The sequence below is a fragment of the Triplophysa dalaica genome, chromosome 20, assembly GCF_015846415.1.
Source record: "Triplophysa dalaica isolate WHDGS20190420 chromosome 20, ASM1584641v1, whole genome shotgun sequence".
In the NCBI taxonomy this organism is placed as follows: domain Eukaryota; kingdom Metazoa; phylum Chordata; class Actinopteri; order Cypriniformes; family Nemacheilidae; genus Triplophysa; species Triplophysa dalaica.
Window position 1 is genome coordinate 6803816 of NC_079561.1, and position 20704 is coordinate 6824519.

At 36.8% G+C, this 20704-nt stretch overlaps 1 protein-coding gene across 1 annotated transcript; it reads right to left on the reverse strand.

The window, feature by feature from the left end:
- Window positions 1-290: 290 nt before the first annotated feature.
- On the reverse strand, window positions 291-20069 carry iffo2a (intermediate filament family orphan 2a). Its single transcript, XM_056734049.1, has 9 exons — window positions 19265-20069; window positions 7676-7736; window positions 7488-7586; window positions 4919-5095; window positions 4645-4784; window positions 3201-3396; window positions 2985-3074; window positions 2764-2900; window positions 291-2627 (listed from the first exon to the last, which is right to left on the reverse strand). The coding sequence occupies exons 1-9, from the start codon at window positions 19777-19779 to the stop codon at window positions 2492-2494; spliced, it is 1551 nt and encodes a 516-aa protein (XP_056590027.1). The 5' UTR covers window positions 19780-20069; the 3' UTR covers window positions 291-2491.
- Between the last annotated feature and the right edge of the window lie 635 nt (window positions 20070-20704).

A 20704-nucleotide genomic window follows, 5' to 3' on the forward strand; every position in this document is an offset into this window, starting at 1 on the left:
GTAGATGCATGGACGAGTAATACTTGCATTGTTTGTACTAACATGTTAAAATTACACACGAAAAAACTGACATCAAGCTCTGCATATTATTCCCCTTCTGATTGGAATGTTCACCCTGAAATAAGAGAACGTTTTGGTTTTGTATTGTATGAAGTTGTAGTTTTCGTACAGCTGCTTTGAAAAGTGATGGATTCTGAAAAGCGCAATTAAAAATACATGGGAATAAAATTTACACGCATTCATAAATTAAAGGTTTGGGTTAAAAGCATGTAGTCATAGTCAAACATTGATTAGGCAAAGTGTTTTTTTATTTAAAACCAGCATAAAACAAGACTTGCATAGTCCTTCAGATTTCCAGACATTCGCACACAAAATATAACTCAGAATGATTCAATTCAATGATTAAAAAAGGAATAACTGCAAATCTCTAGATTACCTAGATAGTTTTCCTCCCATAATCAATAATTACATGTGATTAAATGAATAAAAGTTAATAAAAAAATTAAACCAATGCCATTCATTATACACTCAAACACAACTGTCGAATACAAAAAGCCAAAAACATATTTGGGGGGTAAGAAAGTGGAGAGGACATTCTTAGGAGCCATTTTTGAATTTTCATCCTGTCTCTTCACTTTCTTTATAGTTATATTTTTTGCCACATGCTTTTTCATTTCCTTTGCAATCCTGTGACAATCCCCTCATTAAAAACCTATTGATCTTTTTGACATGAAATTTGTGTGAAATAGAGATCAAATTTCTAACAGGAATAAATATTATTCTAGGCACAGGATACAAATATGTACTGATTGTAAATGATGGGATTGCGGTGCAGTGATCTTCAAGCCTGTACCATATAAACATTTCTAATGTAACCGGGTTGACAAAACATTTAAAGAGAAACATCATGAATTTTATTTTGTTATGATAACATATTTTAATGTAGTTACAATATTTTTAAGGCACACCAAACCTGAGTGGTACTATCGAATTGTGTAGTTACCGTAGATATATCAATAAACTGGGATTTGGACTGGGATTTAATACTCGATGATAAGGGGTAACAGAATTTAAATCACATATTGATCGAGCACACCACAACAGTGGTTATATTCAGCATTTTTCTTTCAATTTCTAGCACAAATGGTGCTGCTTCTTCAGAATGACCTATATGCAGAAAGCAAAATATTCAGTAGCAAATTTGCCAAAACCTGAGGACAGATATGGGTATGGCTTCCAGATCTTGAGATCTTCAAAACAGATCTAATTTCACACCATTTTACTCATAAATGAAATGCGTTTGATAGCTGTGATTAAGGGCTCCTGTCTAATTCCCATGGTTTATAATAAAACAAAACATATATTCAAATGTTTAAGAGAACAGATAATAAGGCGACTGAGATACAGTATACAGCATATTATAGGCACATGGGTTTGACTGTTGCTTTGAAATCTATTCTCCAAACACTTGCCCAATAAAAAAGAAATATGGTGAAAAACTGCACTCATGGATACTAAAACATTTTCCAGTAAAGAGAATAACTGAACATGAAGTTAGCACAGGTTAAATTATTGCATAGTTCTCAGTGCACAGTGGTTTTGAGCAAAAGTTGAACATTGTTAAAACATGTGAACAGATATTTTTAGAAAGCCTAATGTACGGCTGATCTACGGTGACAGTAAAACTTAAACTTATTCCAGAGCTTGTTATAGAGTAACACATTCCTCCATAGTGTCTTTAAAACTGTCATTTAAAGTCAACAGGAAATCAAAACTGACCTTATTAATGTTCCATAAGTGCATGTTATTCTAAACACAATTTTTAAACTTTGTACTCCTTATTAAAAATATAACAACATGCACTTACTATAAAGTGACTTATCTTTCATTATATAACTTAGGCTTCACGGTATAGTGGATAAAGTTACCAAACAGCATAAAAGCTATGTAGGCTTAGGTTTACAAAACTTGCATTCATGTTAACAATGCAAGTCCTGCTCCAGTTTTCTTATCATTAAATATGAGTTAAAATATGTCAGATTGGGTTAAACAAAGTTTCAAAACGGATTTTACATCGACTTCAAACAGAAAGTCGAATTCTTGAATATATGTTATTTTATAAGGAAGAAGAGCTGTTGATTTCTGTCTTTCATTTAAAGACAACCTGCCTTGATTCATGTAAACAAGTGAGCATGATTACAGAAACTATGCACGTTAATGTACAATATTTGCAAATGTATCTTGATATTCATAGGACTGTTAAGAAGATTGTGACTTGTAGTTGTAAATAAAGCTAGTGAGGAAGACTGTGGCGGCATGCCTTGGCAGTGCTGATGAGGAGAGAACAGCTGCAGTTCGGCTGGTCCCGCTCTAAGACAGCATATAAAGCACCAATACTTGCTCTTTGGAAAAATTGACACTCATCCAAATTCTGTAAAAACCAGAGACCAGAGACCTAAAAGAGTGCCTGGTCCACAGAGAATGCCGATCATCAACTAATGTCTCCGTTCACCTCCACCGGCCCTTCCTTTTCTCCATCTCTCGCTCCATCGTGCTCCAGCTCATCCTGAATATCATCCGTGTTTCCAGAATCACTGCTGGCCACAGAGCTGACCGAGGGAGATTGTCTGCATTACAAAATACAAGACATACGTTTTTGCTAAATGCTCAAGAAACTATTATTAGAAACATCTCTTTAGCCTACAGTCGCACAAGCAGCACATTACTTTGTTCTCGGTGATCACAGACAATAGTCAAACCAACCTGCCGGGGGTGGCAGAGCTCTGGATAAGCCTCCGACAGGTCTCCATCTGCACATCCAACCCCCTCTTCATACTGCACATCTCCATGTACTCGTGCAGATGCCTGTTCATGTCATTCTTGGCCGTGGCCAGTTCCAACTATGGAAGAAAGATGTGGATTAACAACAAAACAACCAAAATGGATCGAGAATATTGGGTGAAACGTCACAAGTGTTTTCTCACTTCAATCTCTCCTATGGTGTCCTGATACTCCTGCTCTCTGGTTCTAAAGAGTGATTCGGTTTTATCTATTAGACTGCCAAGACTTCCATCCTATTTGGAAAATATGTATTTAATGCATTAACATGCGTTCACCAAATTTATAGTCAATAATATTAAGGCATCTAGCCATGAGGAACATTTGATGTGGAAAGTTGTGTTCAGTCATTTATAAGGTACCTGCTCGTGGGTTTCTCGATGGGAGTCAGAGGAGCAGGTCACCGTGGTAACCGAGCCAGTAGCAGCAGTGGTGTTAGGGGCGGTGGTCAAGTTCAGACTGTGGTAGTTCCTGAAATCCTCCCACAGCAAAAGAGTGTCTTCCGTCTCTTCCCACGCCAGACTGTCACAGTCGTCGTCAAACTCAAACGTTTCCCGCCTGCCAACAAACCAATAAGCTGAGAAACTTCTGCATATGCGTGGATAGCAGACAGAAAGCGAGGAAATAAGAGAGGAAACACGCGAAGTAGAAAAGGAAAATCAACAGATCAAATGCTATATTGGAGAGAGATTAAAACAAAACAGGTAGGGGGCAGACGGACATGTACAATAAACAAAGGACAGGGATGCTTAGTAAGAGAACAGATAAATTAAAGATCTCAAACCAAGTTTGCTTCAACTAGAACTATTAAACCTTTCTGTTAGTTGAAATCAAATAAATATTGGCATAAATATTACTTGATAAATCTACACTAAACAAAATTAGAATAAGGTCGGTGCACTAAAATATTAACTGAAAATAAATTGTATTAAACTCATTTAGCAATATAGAAATAAACCGTAAAAAATAAGATGACAAAAGCACAGAACAAAATCTAAACATAAGATGTAAAAATGTGACGCTAAATGACCCATTTCACGTTGGGAACACTAGGTGGCAGTAAGTCTTCATAAAACAAGACAAAGTTTTTTTTAAAGGGCCAAACAATAAACTCAAGGCTGCTGAAACAATTCTGTTAAAGGCACTTTATCTTATAAACTTCTATGTAAATGACATCTGTAATGATTGACAGGCTGCCAAGTTGCGATATAAATAAGTGTTTAAAGGGATAGTTCATCCAAAAATGCGAATTCTGTCATCATTTACTCACCCTCAGATTGTTCCGAATCTGTAAAAATTTCTTTGTTCTTCTAAACACAAAGATATTTGGAAGAATGTCAAACCCAAAAATAATAATAACACATCCCCCATTCACTGCCATAGTAGGGAAAAAATAAGTAAATGACAGATTTTCGTTTTGGGTTGAACTACCCCCTTTATCAGGCACCCATTCCCTTGCATTGGTTTTGTGTTCATCCAAAAGAAGCGAATGGGTGCCTGCGCTGTTCAGTAACCAACTTTCTTCAAAATATCTTTGTGTTCTACAGAAGAAAGAAAGTCATACAGGTTTAAAATGATAAGAGGGCAGAATTTTCATGTAGTAGTGGAATTTCAGTATGTCTTGCAGCTTTGTGTCTCTATTTATGGTTGTGGATAGGGGAGGGAGCTTTGTCTGCATTTTTTTTTTAAAAAATATGCAAGACATGGCCTCTTAAAAACAACAAATGAACCAACAAACACAGAAAAACTGTTGTTCACACACATTAAAGCACATCAGAATGATCAAGGGCAGAAAGAGAGACTCACAGCTGGTTGAGCATGCGTTTCATCTCATCAGTGATGTTGAGAGATCCAGGCATCTCCTCCTCAGATGGACCTGATTCCACCTCTGTCTCCACATGCTCTTCCGGCACACCCTTACTCTCTTTCTTCCTGCATACCACCACCTCCAACACCCACACATATACAGACTTGTTTAGATTGCACAATCTGTGATCTAGAAAGACTTGACAGTACCCAAGATTAACACAATATTGAATGATCGGAAGCTGTGCATCATTGGAAGTGTAAGTTCTCATACCCCCTTCTGCTCTGGAGGAGCTCTGGAAGGGCTGCTGTGTAATATCTTGGTCACGTCCTCAGAGTTCCTCTGCTGTGCTACGTCACAGAGCTTGGCTGTGATGTCGATGCGTCTACAGATGTCCATGTCAACCTTCATGGCTTTCTCCTGGATTTTAGAGTCCAAGTCAGACACGGCCTTTAAAAGGGTGAAATCATGACAATGTCACTAAGTAGAACGCCCAACTGAGTAACAAATGGCTAAATGGATATTAAAGGCATAGTCCACCCCAAAATTAAAATTCCTTCATCATTAACTCACCCTCACATGCCAAACCTGTATGACTTACTTTATACTGCAAAATATATACTGTTTTTAAGAACATTGGTAACCAAACAACAGTGGCCCCCGATGACTTCCATCATATGGACACAAAACCGTTTCTCAAAATATCTTCTTTTGTGTTACACAGTAGAAAGAGACCTCGATTGTGGCCCACATCCTTTTCCCCCACCGCATGTGATATAGATCTGTTCTTCGATGGACAAAACAACCCAATAAATACGATTTTGCGATGTGGCTTCAATGTGAACAGTTCAGAATGTGCATTTAATCCGGAATAATTAATACAGTTCATTTGCATAAATATGTATACAAAGAAAATCACACAGTAAGTACTGTCTATATTTTTCTCTTTGTTTTAACGGATGTAAAAGACCGTCAAGAAATAAAACAATTCAGTATCCGGCCACTGCCAATGACCATTAAGAAACTTAGTCTTAATGTTGCTTGAAACCACAATATTTGGTTTATATTATATTAATATTTAACCAAGCTCATTTAAAATCACTATAGTGACGGTAGTACATAGCAGAATATGCAAATAAAACATTTGCAGCCGAAAAGTTTCAAGGGAAAAATCGTGTACCCTGTTCAAGAAGCCAATTTAATGATTTCAAGACAAATAAAGACTACGCACTCACTCTATAAATGATAAATTACGATTTGTCCTTAAGGGAACACAAGGACAACCTTGTGTTGTCTCTTTTATTTATTTAAACTACCAGTGTGTAATTTCTTTGCAGGTTCTTCGACAGAAATGCAGTATAATATACACAACTATGTCTTCAGAGGTAAAGAGCTTACATAATGTAGTGTTATGTATTTATTAACTAAGAATGAACTATTTCAATCTACATACATCGCGAGTCCTCTTACATGGAATGATGTTGCCATGCTCCCTTTGACTTCCATCATATGGACACAAAACCATTTCTCAAAATATCTTACACACCAGAAAGAGACGTACAGGTTTTGAACAACATGAAGGTGACTAAATGAAGACAGAATTTTTAAATTCAGGTGATCTCTTTAACATTTCCTAACATCAAGACTGACTATGTCAAATTTCTTCATATCATATTTCATATGGCCAATTCCAGCGTTATGGATGTGACATTTTGTATTATGGACGTCATATAAATTGAAATTGTTATGATTATTTTGAACCATCCGTTTATATTTTACTGAACCCTTGTTGATGTTGAATGTGAAATACTGTTACTTCATGAACGAGAGACTCCAGTTACTGCTGAAAGCCGGTCAATGAGGCAGCAGAGGACATTAATTTGGTTGATGAATATGCATAACATTACGCAGCTTGTTTCCAGTTTAGCAAGCCTCAAAAACCTCCAAAGGCTGATCAAATATGACCGGTTCATTTGTCTAGAACAGATGGTAGAGATTTCTTTTGAGAATCATAGCAGCGGTGAGCATTCACACAGGAACATATCCAGGGAGGCGGCATTCGGCTGTGTTTTATTACTGAGGCTGAGCAGAGTCCACTCAATACCAGAGAACAATATGCTTCTGTTTCTAGAGCCTGGCTGATCCTCATCTCACTTGTCCTCACAGATATATATACACCCAGTCAACCTGATGCCAGCTTCATTTCCCTGACCGAGTCAGTCTTGTGATCTTTATTAGTGGACGTTTGGAATAAATAGCTGTTTCATACGTGCAGCCAAATGACACTTTTGCATCATCTATCCTACTGTTCAGTGTTGTAAAATAGGTGCTTATGAAAACTTGTGTAAATAGATATTTGCATGTCTTGCATAAGGTGGTGTGTGTTGAAGCTGGAACAGACAGAGTAAACGCTTCATATATGTGACCCTGTATCACAAAACCAGTCTTAAGTAGCACGGGAACAATTTTAATAAAAGACAATAATACATTGTATGGGTCAAAATTATCGATTTTTCTTTTATGCCAAAAATCATTAGGATATTAAGAAAGGATCATGAAGATATTTAGTAAACATCCTACCTTAAATATATAAAAATCATATTTTTTGAGTGGATGGCCTGCTACAGTGCCTCTGATTAACAACTTTAAAGCCAATTTTCTAAATATTTAGATTTTTGGCACCCTCAGAGTTTTAAACTGTCGTATCTCCTTGAGATCTTGTCCTATCCTTACAACACATAAATCAATAGAAAGCTGATTTATTCAACTTTCAAATGTTGTAAAAATGTAAAATTCGAAAAATTGATCCATAAGACATGTGGTCACATGTGGTGTAACTTACATCATTAGGCATGAGGCTCTTGAAGACCACCAGCTCTGATTTAAGGCGTTCCATCTTCTCATTCAGCTCTCCCTGCACATCTTCAGATGACTGAACATTCTGTATGAAGAAGAATCAGAGCTTCATACACATGCGCTAGCATTACTCAACATTAAAACACACGCTGCTTTATGGATATTGCATCAAACCTCCTGTAAGGTCTCCACCAAGACCTCCATTTGCTGACGTTTGGACGCCTCCTCCTCCCATCTGGAACACAAACACAATAACAGCACAGATGGGAATGGATTGTACTTGGAAATGGGCAAGGCATGTCAAAGGTGACAGCGTATCCGATTGTGGCGCAAATCCTTTTCCTCCCTTGCATTTGATGTAGATCTGTTCTTCGATGGACCAAAAAATAAATATACGATTTTGCAATGTGGCTTCAATGTGAACAGTTCAGAATGTGCATTTAATCTGGCATTTTAATACAGTACATTTGCATAAATACAGTATGAATACAAATCACTTAATTAAAATTAAACAATTAATTATGGTCTATATTTTTCTCTTTGTTTTAAAGGACGTAAAAGACCTTTGAGAAATAAAATTATTCAGTATCCGGTCACTGGCAATGACCATTAAGAAACTGAGTGTTTTAATGTTGCTTGAAGCCACAATAACAAGCTCATTTAAAATCACTATAGTGACGGTAGTACATAGCAGAATATGCAAATAAAACATTAGCAGCGAAAAAGATCAAAGGCAAAAATAGTGTACCCTGTTCCAGAAGCCAGTGTAATGGTTTCAAGACGAATAAAGACTATGCACTCACTCTATAAATTGTTGGTAAGCAATACGATCTGTCCCCAAGCAAACACAAGGACAACCTTGTGTCGTCTCTTTTAATTACTTAAAGGACCAGTGTATAACTTTTTGGAGGATCTATCGACAGAAATGCAATATAATTTACCCCTTTAGATGATTCCCAGAAATCTAAATTTTTCAGAAATGAGGTTTTTATCAATAGGTGTAGCAAAATAAAAATATATAAGTTAAGTCAAAAATAAAACCATGCAAATAAAAAGCCATCAGCCTTTCAAATTTCCTTCCCCTCGATCGTGACCCATGAGGTGATTATGTCCCATTAACAACATTAGCAACCGCATTAGGTTAGGGGCAGCACCACGTTAACAATCCACATATGTGCACACAAATTATTTTAAAGTAGTTTAGGAAATTTTATTTCCAGCGGAGGAGAAATTTGCATAAAGATGACATCCATCAGCATTCGAATCAGTTTAATGAAATTTGACCATCTGTAGTAATAGTTCATGGTTTATTTATAACAAATTAATGAGTAAATGACTACAACATAATATTACGTTAGAATATGTTCGTTTGTGTTCTCATTGTGTGTGTGGGCACGTTTCGTACGTTATATCCTTTGGGAAAAAGTGAAAATGTGACGACTTAATCCTCTCTTAGGCTCCGTAGAGCTTCATAATGGAGGGGGGAGTGATCCGTTGGTTGCAATTCGCAATTCGCAACCACAGCCGCTAGATGCAACTAAAAATTGGTCCTTTAACACAAAATCAATTCTCATTTATTATGATTTACTTAATGGGACCCATAGTGCTTGATTTATATATTAGTAGTGGCCAAAAGTCAACCTATTTTGAAAAATGAATGTCTTCACCAATTATTCAAATATATAATATTAACAATGTATTTAAAAAGATTGTTGACATGTTGCATAGTTGTGTTTGTATTGTAAACTGAACCTCAGAATTGAGAAATAAAGGAGGGTTTGAATTACATTTGTAGCTTTGTACATGTACATAGCTTACAGAGTAAACGCCCAGGAAAAATAGGATATTTAATGATATGGATCCAAAAATATAAATAAATCACAAAATTGCAGTCAATGCTTTATTCCAGTGAGCATGTTTTCCTCTGCATTTTTTGCATATTCCAATTAAATCCACACTCTTTAATATACCTAATAATATTGTCCAATTAACATCATAAAGTTTAGTTCTTTGTGTACCATAGAGCTCATATTTTGATGTTTTCAAGTAACTTGAGGGGGCATTAATAGCAAATATTGTACAAATAGGCCTCCAGGAATCACTTTTGGCCACTTCTGTATAGACCGTTTCAAAGCTAAAACATAATCAAGCGTTACTTCGCATTCACACTTCTGTGGCCCAAACCTAATTTATGGTACACTTCCACAAAGAATATAGTCCCTGTAGATAACTTCTTATATAAATTACATTAGCTAGCAAGTTAAAAGTATTTCTAGCCAGCACTATTATTTTGGGATACCAGTAGAAGAACCCTTACTTGGCTAAACTTAAATGTGACAAAGTTACACAACCTATTCAACAAACTTCTTTCAGATTTAAAGAGTACCTAGCATATGTTTTTTTAGGCCCTACTTTGGTTTATGGAGTGTCCAACAACAAGTTTATGTAAATACAATATGTGTAAATAGACCCTTGTTTCTCCCATGCTCAAGTGATTATAGACTCCATTTGTCTGCACTTATATTGGCTGACAGACTGCCTGGGTCCAGCCATCAAGACACCTGCCAAGAACTGGAGGGCAAGCGCTGACTCAAGACAACATCCAGCCATGATCATCTGCTCAGAACAAAGAGAATCTCTTATTTTGATAAGAAGACCTGTTGGCCAGGAATGAAAAGAATGTGCATCTTTAAGGGAAACAAAGAGGTATTAATAAAAAGTAAAACTCAAACAAATAATACTACACTGGGTCTACACATGCTTGACAATGACCAAGTTAAGTGGTAACACTTTCTTTAAGTAGTCCAGACATTCTACTTACCTACTAAATTATAATTCAAGCATTGAGAATAGATAGACATTGGTGTAGACAAATGTCATGGATGTGGCTGACAATGCACGGACAATGTGAAGCGATCTGAATGTTAGTGAGATCTTGTGGAGCTGACTAAACATCCCCTGAAGGTCATGACAATCACACGCCTCTTGTTTCCTCTGCCTCTTGTCTCTTTGAGAGTCCCAAATCATCTCTGCACATGAGAGCTTTCATTTAATCCAAAAGATATTGGATACAATGCAGTGAAACTCGCTTACCGAAAAATGGTGTATGTGGAAATGAAGAAAGTTCTCAAATTCCCAAATATAAGGGTCTGTTCACACTGGATGTATTTGTGTGCTCATCTACGCAATTCAGTTTTTCTGCATTCATGTGCAAGTAGTATTTAAAGGATTGGTAAATGAAAACTCTTGTATTATTTACTTACACAATTTATTCGTATGCCTTATGGAGATGACCTGATGCTTGAAGGTAACATTCACATAGTACACAGCCAGTTACATACACTTTTTTACTTTAATTTTTATGTTATACTTCTATTTTATAAACTGTATATAATGTTTACCCAATTTCATTGTAAATTGGTTTGGATATTTAAGAATCAAACAAATACGCCTTGAAAATGCAAAGCAGGACACTGAGAAACCAGCGAGACAACAAAGATAGTCTAGCACATGTTTACACATGAAATAATAATAATATCCCAGACATTGTGTTCTATTGACATCTGTTCATTTTTGTTGCTATAGATCCCAATTATGATAGACATTACACAATGAGGAAGAAACGCTTTCATTGTTTTCCACCTTATGCCATCACTGTCAACATGGTTTTTGTCAGCCAGATTCAATCAATTTCGAGACATTATTCAGTTTATGGGAGAGTTCAAATAACATTGGCTGCCGATGTCTCAAAGAGCCATTGTAGGTGAAGAAAGAGCGGGACATGTATAGACAAAACTGTTATAGGTCAACAGTTCTGCCGGTGACATTGTTATTGTAAACCACATCAAAAGAGTAGAACTGAACAGGGCGAAAAAGATCAAGCAGGCTGACCGTAAAGGCCTGTGTAGACCTTCAAAGTATTACGTCCCCAAAGAGACAAATCAAGTCGCACCCATAGTCTGGTTGATCCTGTATATTGACACAGTTACTTACTCATAAACTGAAGCTACACATCTGAATCTAGAGAAAATTTCACTAGAGATGTCTAGAGAACTTCACTTCATGGTTATCTTGGCCAAATAATTCCCAGTAACTATATTAGCACGGTATCCATAATTTTTTATGACATAATAATGCAATCGGTCAGGTTCGCTTAGTTTTTTGGTCAAATCATGTCCCATTAAAACGTAACGGTATGCCACGCTAAAGGCGTGCCACTACACCTTCACATTCTTATAGCAATTTCTGGAGTGACAGAAATACAGTATGTGATTTTATGATCCAGTAAGTTTCCAGCCCTCTCAAACAAAAATGTATAAAAAAGTAAAGGGCTGAAGAACAGATGTCCCCTATAATCATGGAGTTCAGTGGTATGTTAGGCATTTAAATGATCACTCTTGCATTCCATATATATAATCTGTTTTTAACTTGCTGAATGTGCAACATTCATGAGCAAATGGGTGCAGTTTTTGTTATTAAAGATATGCTTCATGTCACATTTTTGTAAGTTTAATGACTCAAGATCTAGCATGAGCACTCCTGGGATCATGTTATCACTTCCACAGAAGTGTTTGATCAAAGAGGTTTAATAACTGTAGATTTGCTATGGTTCAATAAATCAATGAAATTACAGTGTGCAGTGCATGTGTGAGTCAGTCAGGTTTGGGGGATGGCGAAAATGAGATAATAATATAACGATAAATATACTGTGCAATCAATGCCAAATAATAAGAGTGACTGAATATATATTTGAGACACCTATCAGGACCCCTTGAAAATGAGATGGGGGATCTTAATGGGTTTATCCAATAAATACATTTGAATATATATTATCAGCACATCTGTCATTTGTATGAATGTTGGTTTTACTTGTATGTAATTGTGGCGCTTTAAACCAGAGGCCGTGAAGCCCCAGGGTATTGCTTTTTTATACAACTTCCATTATGATCTTACTTTGATAGTCAGAAAGAATTAGAAGAGCTCAAAGGAGTCTGTTTTTTAAGGAGTATCCTGCAAAAGGCGCCCATGTACTGGGATTAAAGAGCTAATCCATTTAATAAACCACACTAAAAATCTAAAAATCTAAATGCAGTATTATATAAAATGCCCTAGAAAAGAATAGCATTCAAATAATACAATTGAACTTTTCTGGTGATTCCTTTGGCAAGATATTTTTTCAAATATAGTAAATAAACTGTCTTTCAATCTGCAAAATCAATTGAATTTTCTGTTAATAAGTATATATTAATACTGTAACAGCTGGAGACAGAGAGAAATGATTGAGGTTTGCTTCTTATTCCAAAATCTAGTTCTTGGCAACATTGCTCCGTCCCAACCCTTTTAACCAAACGCTAGAGCCAATGATGCGAAATGCATCTAGCTTTACAGTATTAAACACAGATGGCTAGACACAGAAGGATAGAGAGGCAAACATGTATTTCTACAAGCTTGAACTCAGTCTTTCCTTATCATATACACCTCAAGACAGACATAAATATCACCCCGTCCATTAATACTCGTATTCTTTTTCAAAAGATTGAAATGTGATTGTTTACTATTGCTACAGCTAATCTGGCAATGAACAGAGCTGCTTTCATTCAACACATTTAAGAGAACAAATCCAAATAAAAAAATCCTCTCATTTTTGGCACAGATGACCTATATATTGATCTATTTCCAGACAGTCTACGTCTGGTTCCCAGTAGTGCACATCTGTGTCCGCACTCAGACAGAAGATGAGCGTGTTGCATTTCAGATCAATATTCAGACATGCTGTCCTCAAGAACCCCCACCACACACAGATGTAAACCCCTCCTTTCGTTCTGTAGCATAGAGTTCTCTACAGACTTAAATCAGGAAAAAAGAGGCGAATACAGATAGAGAGCCAAAACGATTTCATAGATCAAATACAGTATATGCCAGGGTTTTAAAAAAGCATTTGCGTCACCGGGGCAGATTTTGAAAGCATGAAGTCTTTCTGCTCTATCTTTGTGTATGACATTTGCAAAGAGTTCCACACAAATAACCCAGACATTCAGTTATGCATCTATTTAGCAAACTTGCTTTGTTCTAAATCAATCTGTGTATCTGCTGAAAGTACAGTCTTTTCAAGAAATTCGATCATGTGCATAATCGTAAAATAACTTGGTGGGTCACAGAGGAAAAAAAGCAGAATAACATCTTTCAGGGAAACTGGTGAGCCTGAATAATCTGGAAAAGTCATTAGCCCATTGATTTTCACAATGTGAAATACAATGCTATTAATGTTAAACCTGTGATCAAAAGGTGGAACAATTCCACAATTCCTAGGAACTGACGGCAGGTTATCACAAAATATGGGCATGTCGATTTCTACAGAACTGTAAAGACCAAAGTTCAACACATGCTACGCCCCTTGCGTATTTGCATGTTAGATTTTATACAGTTTTATTGCGCTTTACAAGTGTAGTATAAAGAGATTTTTTTATATTCCCCCAAAGTAGCACTGAAATGCAATTATACATGGAATGTGCTGATGTCCACATTATGCACGTCTTTTATTTACAATCAAATTGATGTTGTCTAATATGAAGCTTTATCTGCAACCAGTTTCTTAGATCTGTAAAAATGTTCAGACCTCTAGAAAAGTTCTCATGATCTCGGACCCCCTGCATGAGTGCTTTCCTGTAGCTCAGTGGTAAGAGCATTGCGTTAACAATGCAAGGTTGTGGGTTCGATCCCAGGGGATTGCAAATATAAATGTATAAGATAATACAATGTAAGCTGCTTAATGCATAAATGTAGATGAGTGTGGGACACAGCCCTTTTCCTGTCTAGCACGCGAGTGGTACTTAATCATTCCCTATAGAGATGATGTCACTGCTGCAGGCGTGTCTCCTAGCTACATACCATTGATCGGCCACACAAAACATCACCTCAGAAGCAATAAGATGTGTAGATACAACCTCATGTCCCTCCCAGAACATCTTTCATATGGTATATTAAAGAAGGGTTGCATTTTAGTCACAAAGCCACAGTCAATTCTAACGCACAGAAATGGCCATCAATTTTCAAATGGTGCAAAATATAAAGCAAACTGTAATGTTCTGGAGTTACTAGATCTACTTAACACAAAAGTTACAAATTTATATTTCAACAAAGCCGTGAACTATTTATAAACCTGAATCACTATCAAAACCATTCCAAAGCAGGCTGGAATTCCCACCAAGATTTAATCAGCCTGACAAAGCATTCCACATAACACAAGAAATGGGAGGAACGTTGGGAGATTCTCAAGAGTTTTTAAGAGATTTTTAAGCTCTTAAAAACGTTCAGTCAGTAACAGGCTGTTTTTACAGTGTTATCACTTTTGTCTTCTTGGGGCGATTCCATGTGAATGTCAACATTTAGATGAAAAACATTAAGCTTTTACCATAGATTTTCACAATACTGATATGTCAGATGTCAATATTTGGTGGTATAAATACCCATTGGATGAAAGTCAAATTTGTGACAGAAGCCATAAGTAAAAACCTGCTGTTTGCGCGAATCACTTCAACCTGGGACAGTACACGCAGGATTAGCTTCAAAATTGTTCCTCAAGAGGGATGGAGAACAACTGAACGAGACAAAGCTGCCGATGGAAGTAATATTTATCAACAGTCTAAATCGACGTACGTGTACTGTAAATATAGGAGGATAACGTTAGCATATGATAGCGAAGGGAGATAAGTCAGTCACGGGCTAAATAGAACATTCAAAGCCAGTGTTAAACTTACTCTACATTTTTTTATAGTCATTGGCAAATGGGCACTTGCAATTTAGCTGTATTAGGTCCCTGTAAACTGTTTAGGGGTTGGGTGGGCCGTAACTCATTATCATTTAAAGAGACATGCCCCAAAACGGGTTGCTGTGAGCATAGCGGTTTTTGACGAGGCAAAAAGGGTTTTGTTTACACAGCCATTGAGTGTTTTTCAACTAAATATGTTCCAGATATTTCACGAAGACCCTAATAAATCATATCAACTTGTTGAAAGTGCTCATGCAATGAGTTCATTAAAGCACTTTTTTGTTTTCAACGCATAGTTTTCCCATAGTCAGGTCAGGTAAGCGAATTGTCACATCCATAGCGGGCCATGTGAACTTTTTTGTCACATCAATGAAATTAAATTGTATCTTTTTTAAAATAAAATAACATGTACTTGAATTGATATTTTTCTGATTTCTGGACTCTATCATCAGGGATTCAGTAAAACTTATATAAAAAGATGATTCAATATATTGGTAATAAATACGTTCTCTTCGAATTGAATGATCAACTTTTGACTAAAAATGTCACATCCATAATTCTGGAATTGCCTCTCTTCATTTAAAAAATAAGCTTAGTAACTTTGTTCTCCCATTAAGATTTAACAATGAAAAGGTTTTTAGTGAATGTTAGTGTATTTGGACTTTTGATATTAACAAATGCAACACATTAACAATGAATTAAACTGAAAATTAGAAATGATTTTGTTTCTGCACTAAAGCATCTTTATTTGGAAAGAAGTACATAAAATACTTTAATGAACAAACTAGTCAGTTGCCGAACATATGACTAATGTATAAACCTTGTGTATTATTTTTATTTGAGCCTGACGTCACACTTTCCACCTGTCTCAGATTACATTTAATACAACAGACCACCAGCATCCACCCCAACTCCCCGGCTGCTACTGGGACACTCTATCTAAAGACAGAACAAACATGAGACGACAGTGGAGCAGGCGGCAATGCCAAAATTAAAGCATTATACCATAAAACATTTATGTTTATGTACTATAACTATTTATACATTTAATTTCCAGTTACATAGTCATGATCTCATATAATGTATAAGCTCCTTGTGTGGTTAAGCACATGGTCTAAAAGTTTTGTTTATTTGAGGATATTTAGAAATAGCTCATTACTAACAGCACAGCTATTGTGAGCACTGAATAATCAAAGGATACAGTAACTCAATAGTACAGCTACTTGATAAAAGTGGGGTTTCCATCCCACTCAAGACCTGGAAGTGATTCATTGTGTGGATCATTTGTCTGTTTCTTCCCACAGACATTTAACAACTGTTTTCCTTCAAAAGAAGAGGCCTGATTAATTCACTCCATGACTACTAGGCTGTTTCAGGACTGCACTGAACGCCTCTGCATTCTTTATTTGTCTTGGGGTTCTTGACGGCAGGAAATGCCTTAAAATGACTGTTAATCATCTGCAATGAAAGAGCTCCAACAGTGGACTGCATTCCATTCATATGCCGGTCAGAAATTGAAGCAAATCATTTGTGTTCATTATTTTATCAGCAGCAGACACATTCAATAACACATGTTAACCATGAATCTGAACGGGGGACTTTCCTTCGTATTTTGGGTGGAAATGCATTGCGTGAACTAATAATAAATATTGAACCCCATAGATAAAAAAGAAAGAAATTCTACAGAAGCTCAAGGGCAGTTCCCACCAACTTCTATTCAATCAGTGGAAAGGCTTTGCATGCGATGGCTTTTGGTGTCACATTTGGAAAATAGAACAAGCTAATGGTTTCTGACGGATACAATGTCCCTCATGCTTTCTTGGGTTTCAAATCCAAACAGGACACTTTGAAACTGGACACTGTAGAACACATAGGGGTTACTGATAGAGACTTACTGTTAAGGTGCTATAAAGGATCACACCTCAGGGACAGCTGCATACATTATAAAGCATACACACTTTTGTGTGTACATACTATAGTATAAACTCTAAGGGGTCATAGATCTTCTTTAATGTTACACTCTTGGAAGCTGTGGCCCGTGACACAATATTTTGAGATGACAGAAGCAACAATTAATACCAATTAACCTGTTTTGTTTAGGTAACATAGGCCCTTGCTATGGTTATATTGAGCAGGGGTTTTCACACTTTATGATGAAAATAAGGAGCCCTGAATATGTGGAACCTTTGCTGAGGGACCCACTTCTTTGTATTTTATGTAAACTATGTTGGAAAAATAGTTGGTTGGAAATTAAACTGCAAATTGTTTACAAACTTATTGTTGAATGTATAACCCTAGAGGCACTTTTTTAATTCAAATGTATTTGTACTGTAACAATGGCCACCAGAAAACATGTTTTCTATCCACTGATCTATATACATGACTGGACTATATAGCGCCTGGAATGCTAAACCAACGGGAGGAGGTAAAGCCCCCATAAGCAATCGTGCCGCCATCTTGGTATGCCCAACTCACATAGAGCGCTATTGACTTACAATCAAAATGATGATCTAAAATAACCTGTATTTCAGCTTAATAGTTTTTAGTTCAAATGTGTGTTTAAATTGTTACTTCTGATGATTTTCGTGTTTATGTTAGCTTGGACAGAATAGCGACGTATAGAAACAAGTGTATAGAAGGTGTATTTCACACTGTTGTAATGGCACATGTGAATGTTTAGAAATAAAGCTTCATGACCTTCTACAGCCTGTATTTATCTGTATTTAGATCTGTATTTAGTCTGCTGATCTGATATGTTCGCTACTGTAATGAAGATGAACGTAACTCACTCTATATCTAATAACCCGACTTTAAATAATTTACATCAACATGCTAAAGGGATACTTCACCCAAAAATTTAAATTCTGTCATCATTTACTCACCTTCGAGTTGTTCCAAATCTATATACATTTCTTTGTGCTGATGAACACAAAAAGATTTTTGGAAGAAGGCTTATAACCAGACAGATTTTGACCCCCCCATTGACTACCATAGTAGGAAAAATCACAATGGTTTGAAAAATTGACCCAGAACCGTTTGCTGTACTACATTCTTCAAAATGTCTTCTTTTGTGTTCAACAGAAGTAACTTTTCCTACTATGGGAGTCAAACAGGGGCAAAATCTGTTTGGTAATAAGCATTATTCCAAATATCTTTCATCAGAACAAAATGTATACAGATTTGGAAGATTTCAAAGGTGATTAAATGATGACAGAATTTTCATTTTTGTGTCAAGTATCCCTTCAAAACATCTGCGTTGTAAGGATGTACTGTGAGACGTTAGATATACAAACAGGGACTGGTTACTGTTTTATCTTTAATATGTGATAACTTCCTATTAATTCAATATAATGTTTGGGCATACCAACATGACAGTAGCAATCCAGTCATTTATATAGATCAGTGTTTATATAAAATTTTCAAACCCTCTAAACCAGTTGTTCTCAGCAGGGGGGGATTTGGCCTTCCTAAGGGGACCTTAAGATAACCAATAATTATTTTAGACATAATTATAATAACTACATAAAAAAACAAGATATGTCTTATTATTTACTTTTTATAATGAATAATGCTTTGCAGTTAATGTCAAGCTCTGTAATATTAATGGGTAGAAATTGTGAGTGGGTCACCGAATATTGAACACAATAGGGGTGCCCACGTTTAAAGATACAAAACGATTAAAAACCGAACTGCAAAATATTTGTGTAGCAAGAAGGGGGATCTAAACAATTAAATATGAACACAGAAATGAAAGCATCATCATTTACAAATTTGCCTTTATATTTTTTCCCCTGAAATTGAATGGGGCCCCCGTAGAAGCTTTTAGGGGGGGGGGGGCTAGTTTGAAACATAGCTTGCACATTTATTTTAAAATAAATATTTTCCATACATGAAGAACAATAAAGAAAAAACAAATCTTCCTACTTTTGTAGGTAAACACAAGATCATAATGAAGACATGTGATGAAAGCTTGAAATGAACTATGCTGAACTTACTTTCTCCTGTACTCGTCTCTCTCTCGCTTGACTTTGGCCAAAACATTATACAAGGCCCTGAGCTCAGGTGTGATGGTGTCGACCTGAACCCCGACACTTTCTGGATAAACCAAAGACACTCCAGGCCGTTGAAGGGTCTCGAACCGTCCTCCGTATCTGGCGGTGTGTGAGACACTCCAGATCCGACCGGGCAGTCTAGACTGACACAGTTTGTCGGCAAAAGGCAACTCGAGGTTCGTCTGGACCGCTTGCTCCCGGGAAAACAGCAGTCTGTATTGTGACTTCTCCTGTGCGTGCTGCAGCTGGATCTCTAATAACTTATTTCTGCGCTCTAGTTCGTGGACTTTAGAAAGGAAACAGCGGAAGCGGAGATTTAGCGTCTTTAACACATGAATGTTGGAGCCCAGATCGTTTCTCAACGCGCTGGTTGCCATGGAGCCGGTCGCAGACGTTTCATTCATACCGTGGGATATCGGGTTGAGAACGGGGTCCGGAAAACGACGAGGTAAATCCATATTGTCCCCGAGCGTTAGCTCACCGGATTAAACTAGATGCTGTAAAGCAGTATACATCACCGCCATGCTCCGGGACGCAAGGTGCACTCCCTTATCTAACGTTAATGTCACACAAATAACAGGCCATGCTCGCGCTTCCAGGTAAAACGAAGTTGCCGTTACGCATTCCCTGAAGTTACAGCTTTCCTTAAACCATCCAGCTAGTGATTCATCCACTACGGGCTGGTTACTGGTATGACTTGCGGTAGAGACTCGGGTTTCAGGATCAGCCCGATCCGAGTCTGATTACATTCAAGGGAAAACGGGAGGAGAACAAATCATTTCTGCTCCGCCCTACTATAACAGTCGCATTGAGCGCTGTGCCTTTAAGACACGCCCTCTCATTAGCATATTATGTAAAACAAAGGCGTGAGCATCGTTGTAACCCATGTAGCGCTACAACGTATTGATAATTCACAATAATATATTCCGGTTTTGGCAAACCAGAAATATATATATATATATATATAAGGATTTGATATAAATAAAAATATTTTGCTGTCGTTCCACATTTTAGATGACACATTGAGTCACATGGTATTCTTACACCTTTATTAAGTTGCGCTAAATTAAAAAGCAGACATTCAGTAACAGTTGAACATTGTAGCAGCGGGAATAGGCGAATAAACACTAACTGGGTTCTTCTCTTCTTTTGTAATATTTTCACACCATGCATTCAGTTGAAGAACCCCCTGTCAGAGGCGCGCCTTTATATTTAAGAACTGAACTTAAAATCACAGAGACATGTCCCAGTGGAATCTTGCTTACCAGGTGGCAAAACTTGCGTTTAATTTGACGAATATAACTAGGGTCACATGGAAGACTAAACAAAAAGAAATGGATATCGTTACTAAGAAAAACAACACCCCAAGCATAAAAGAAAAGT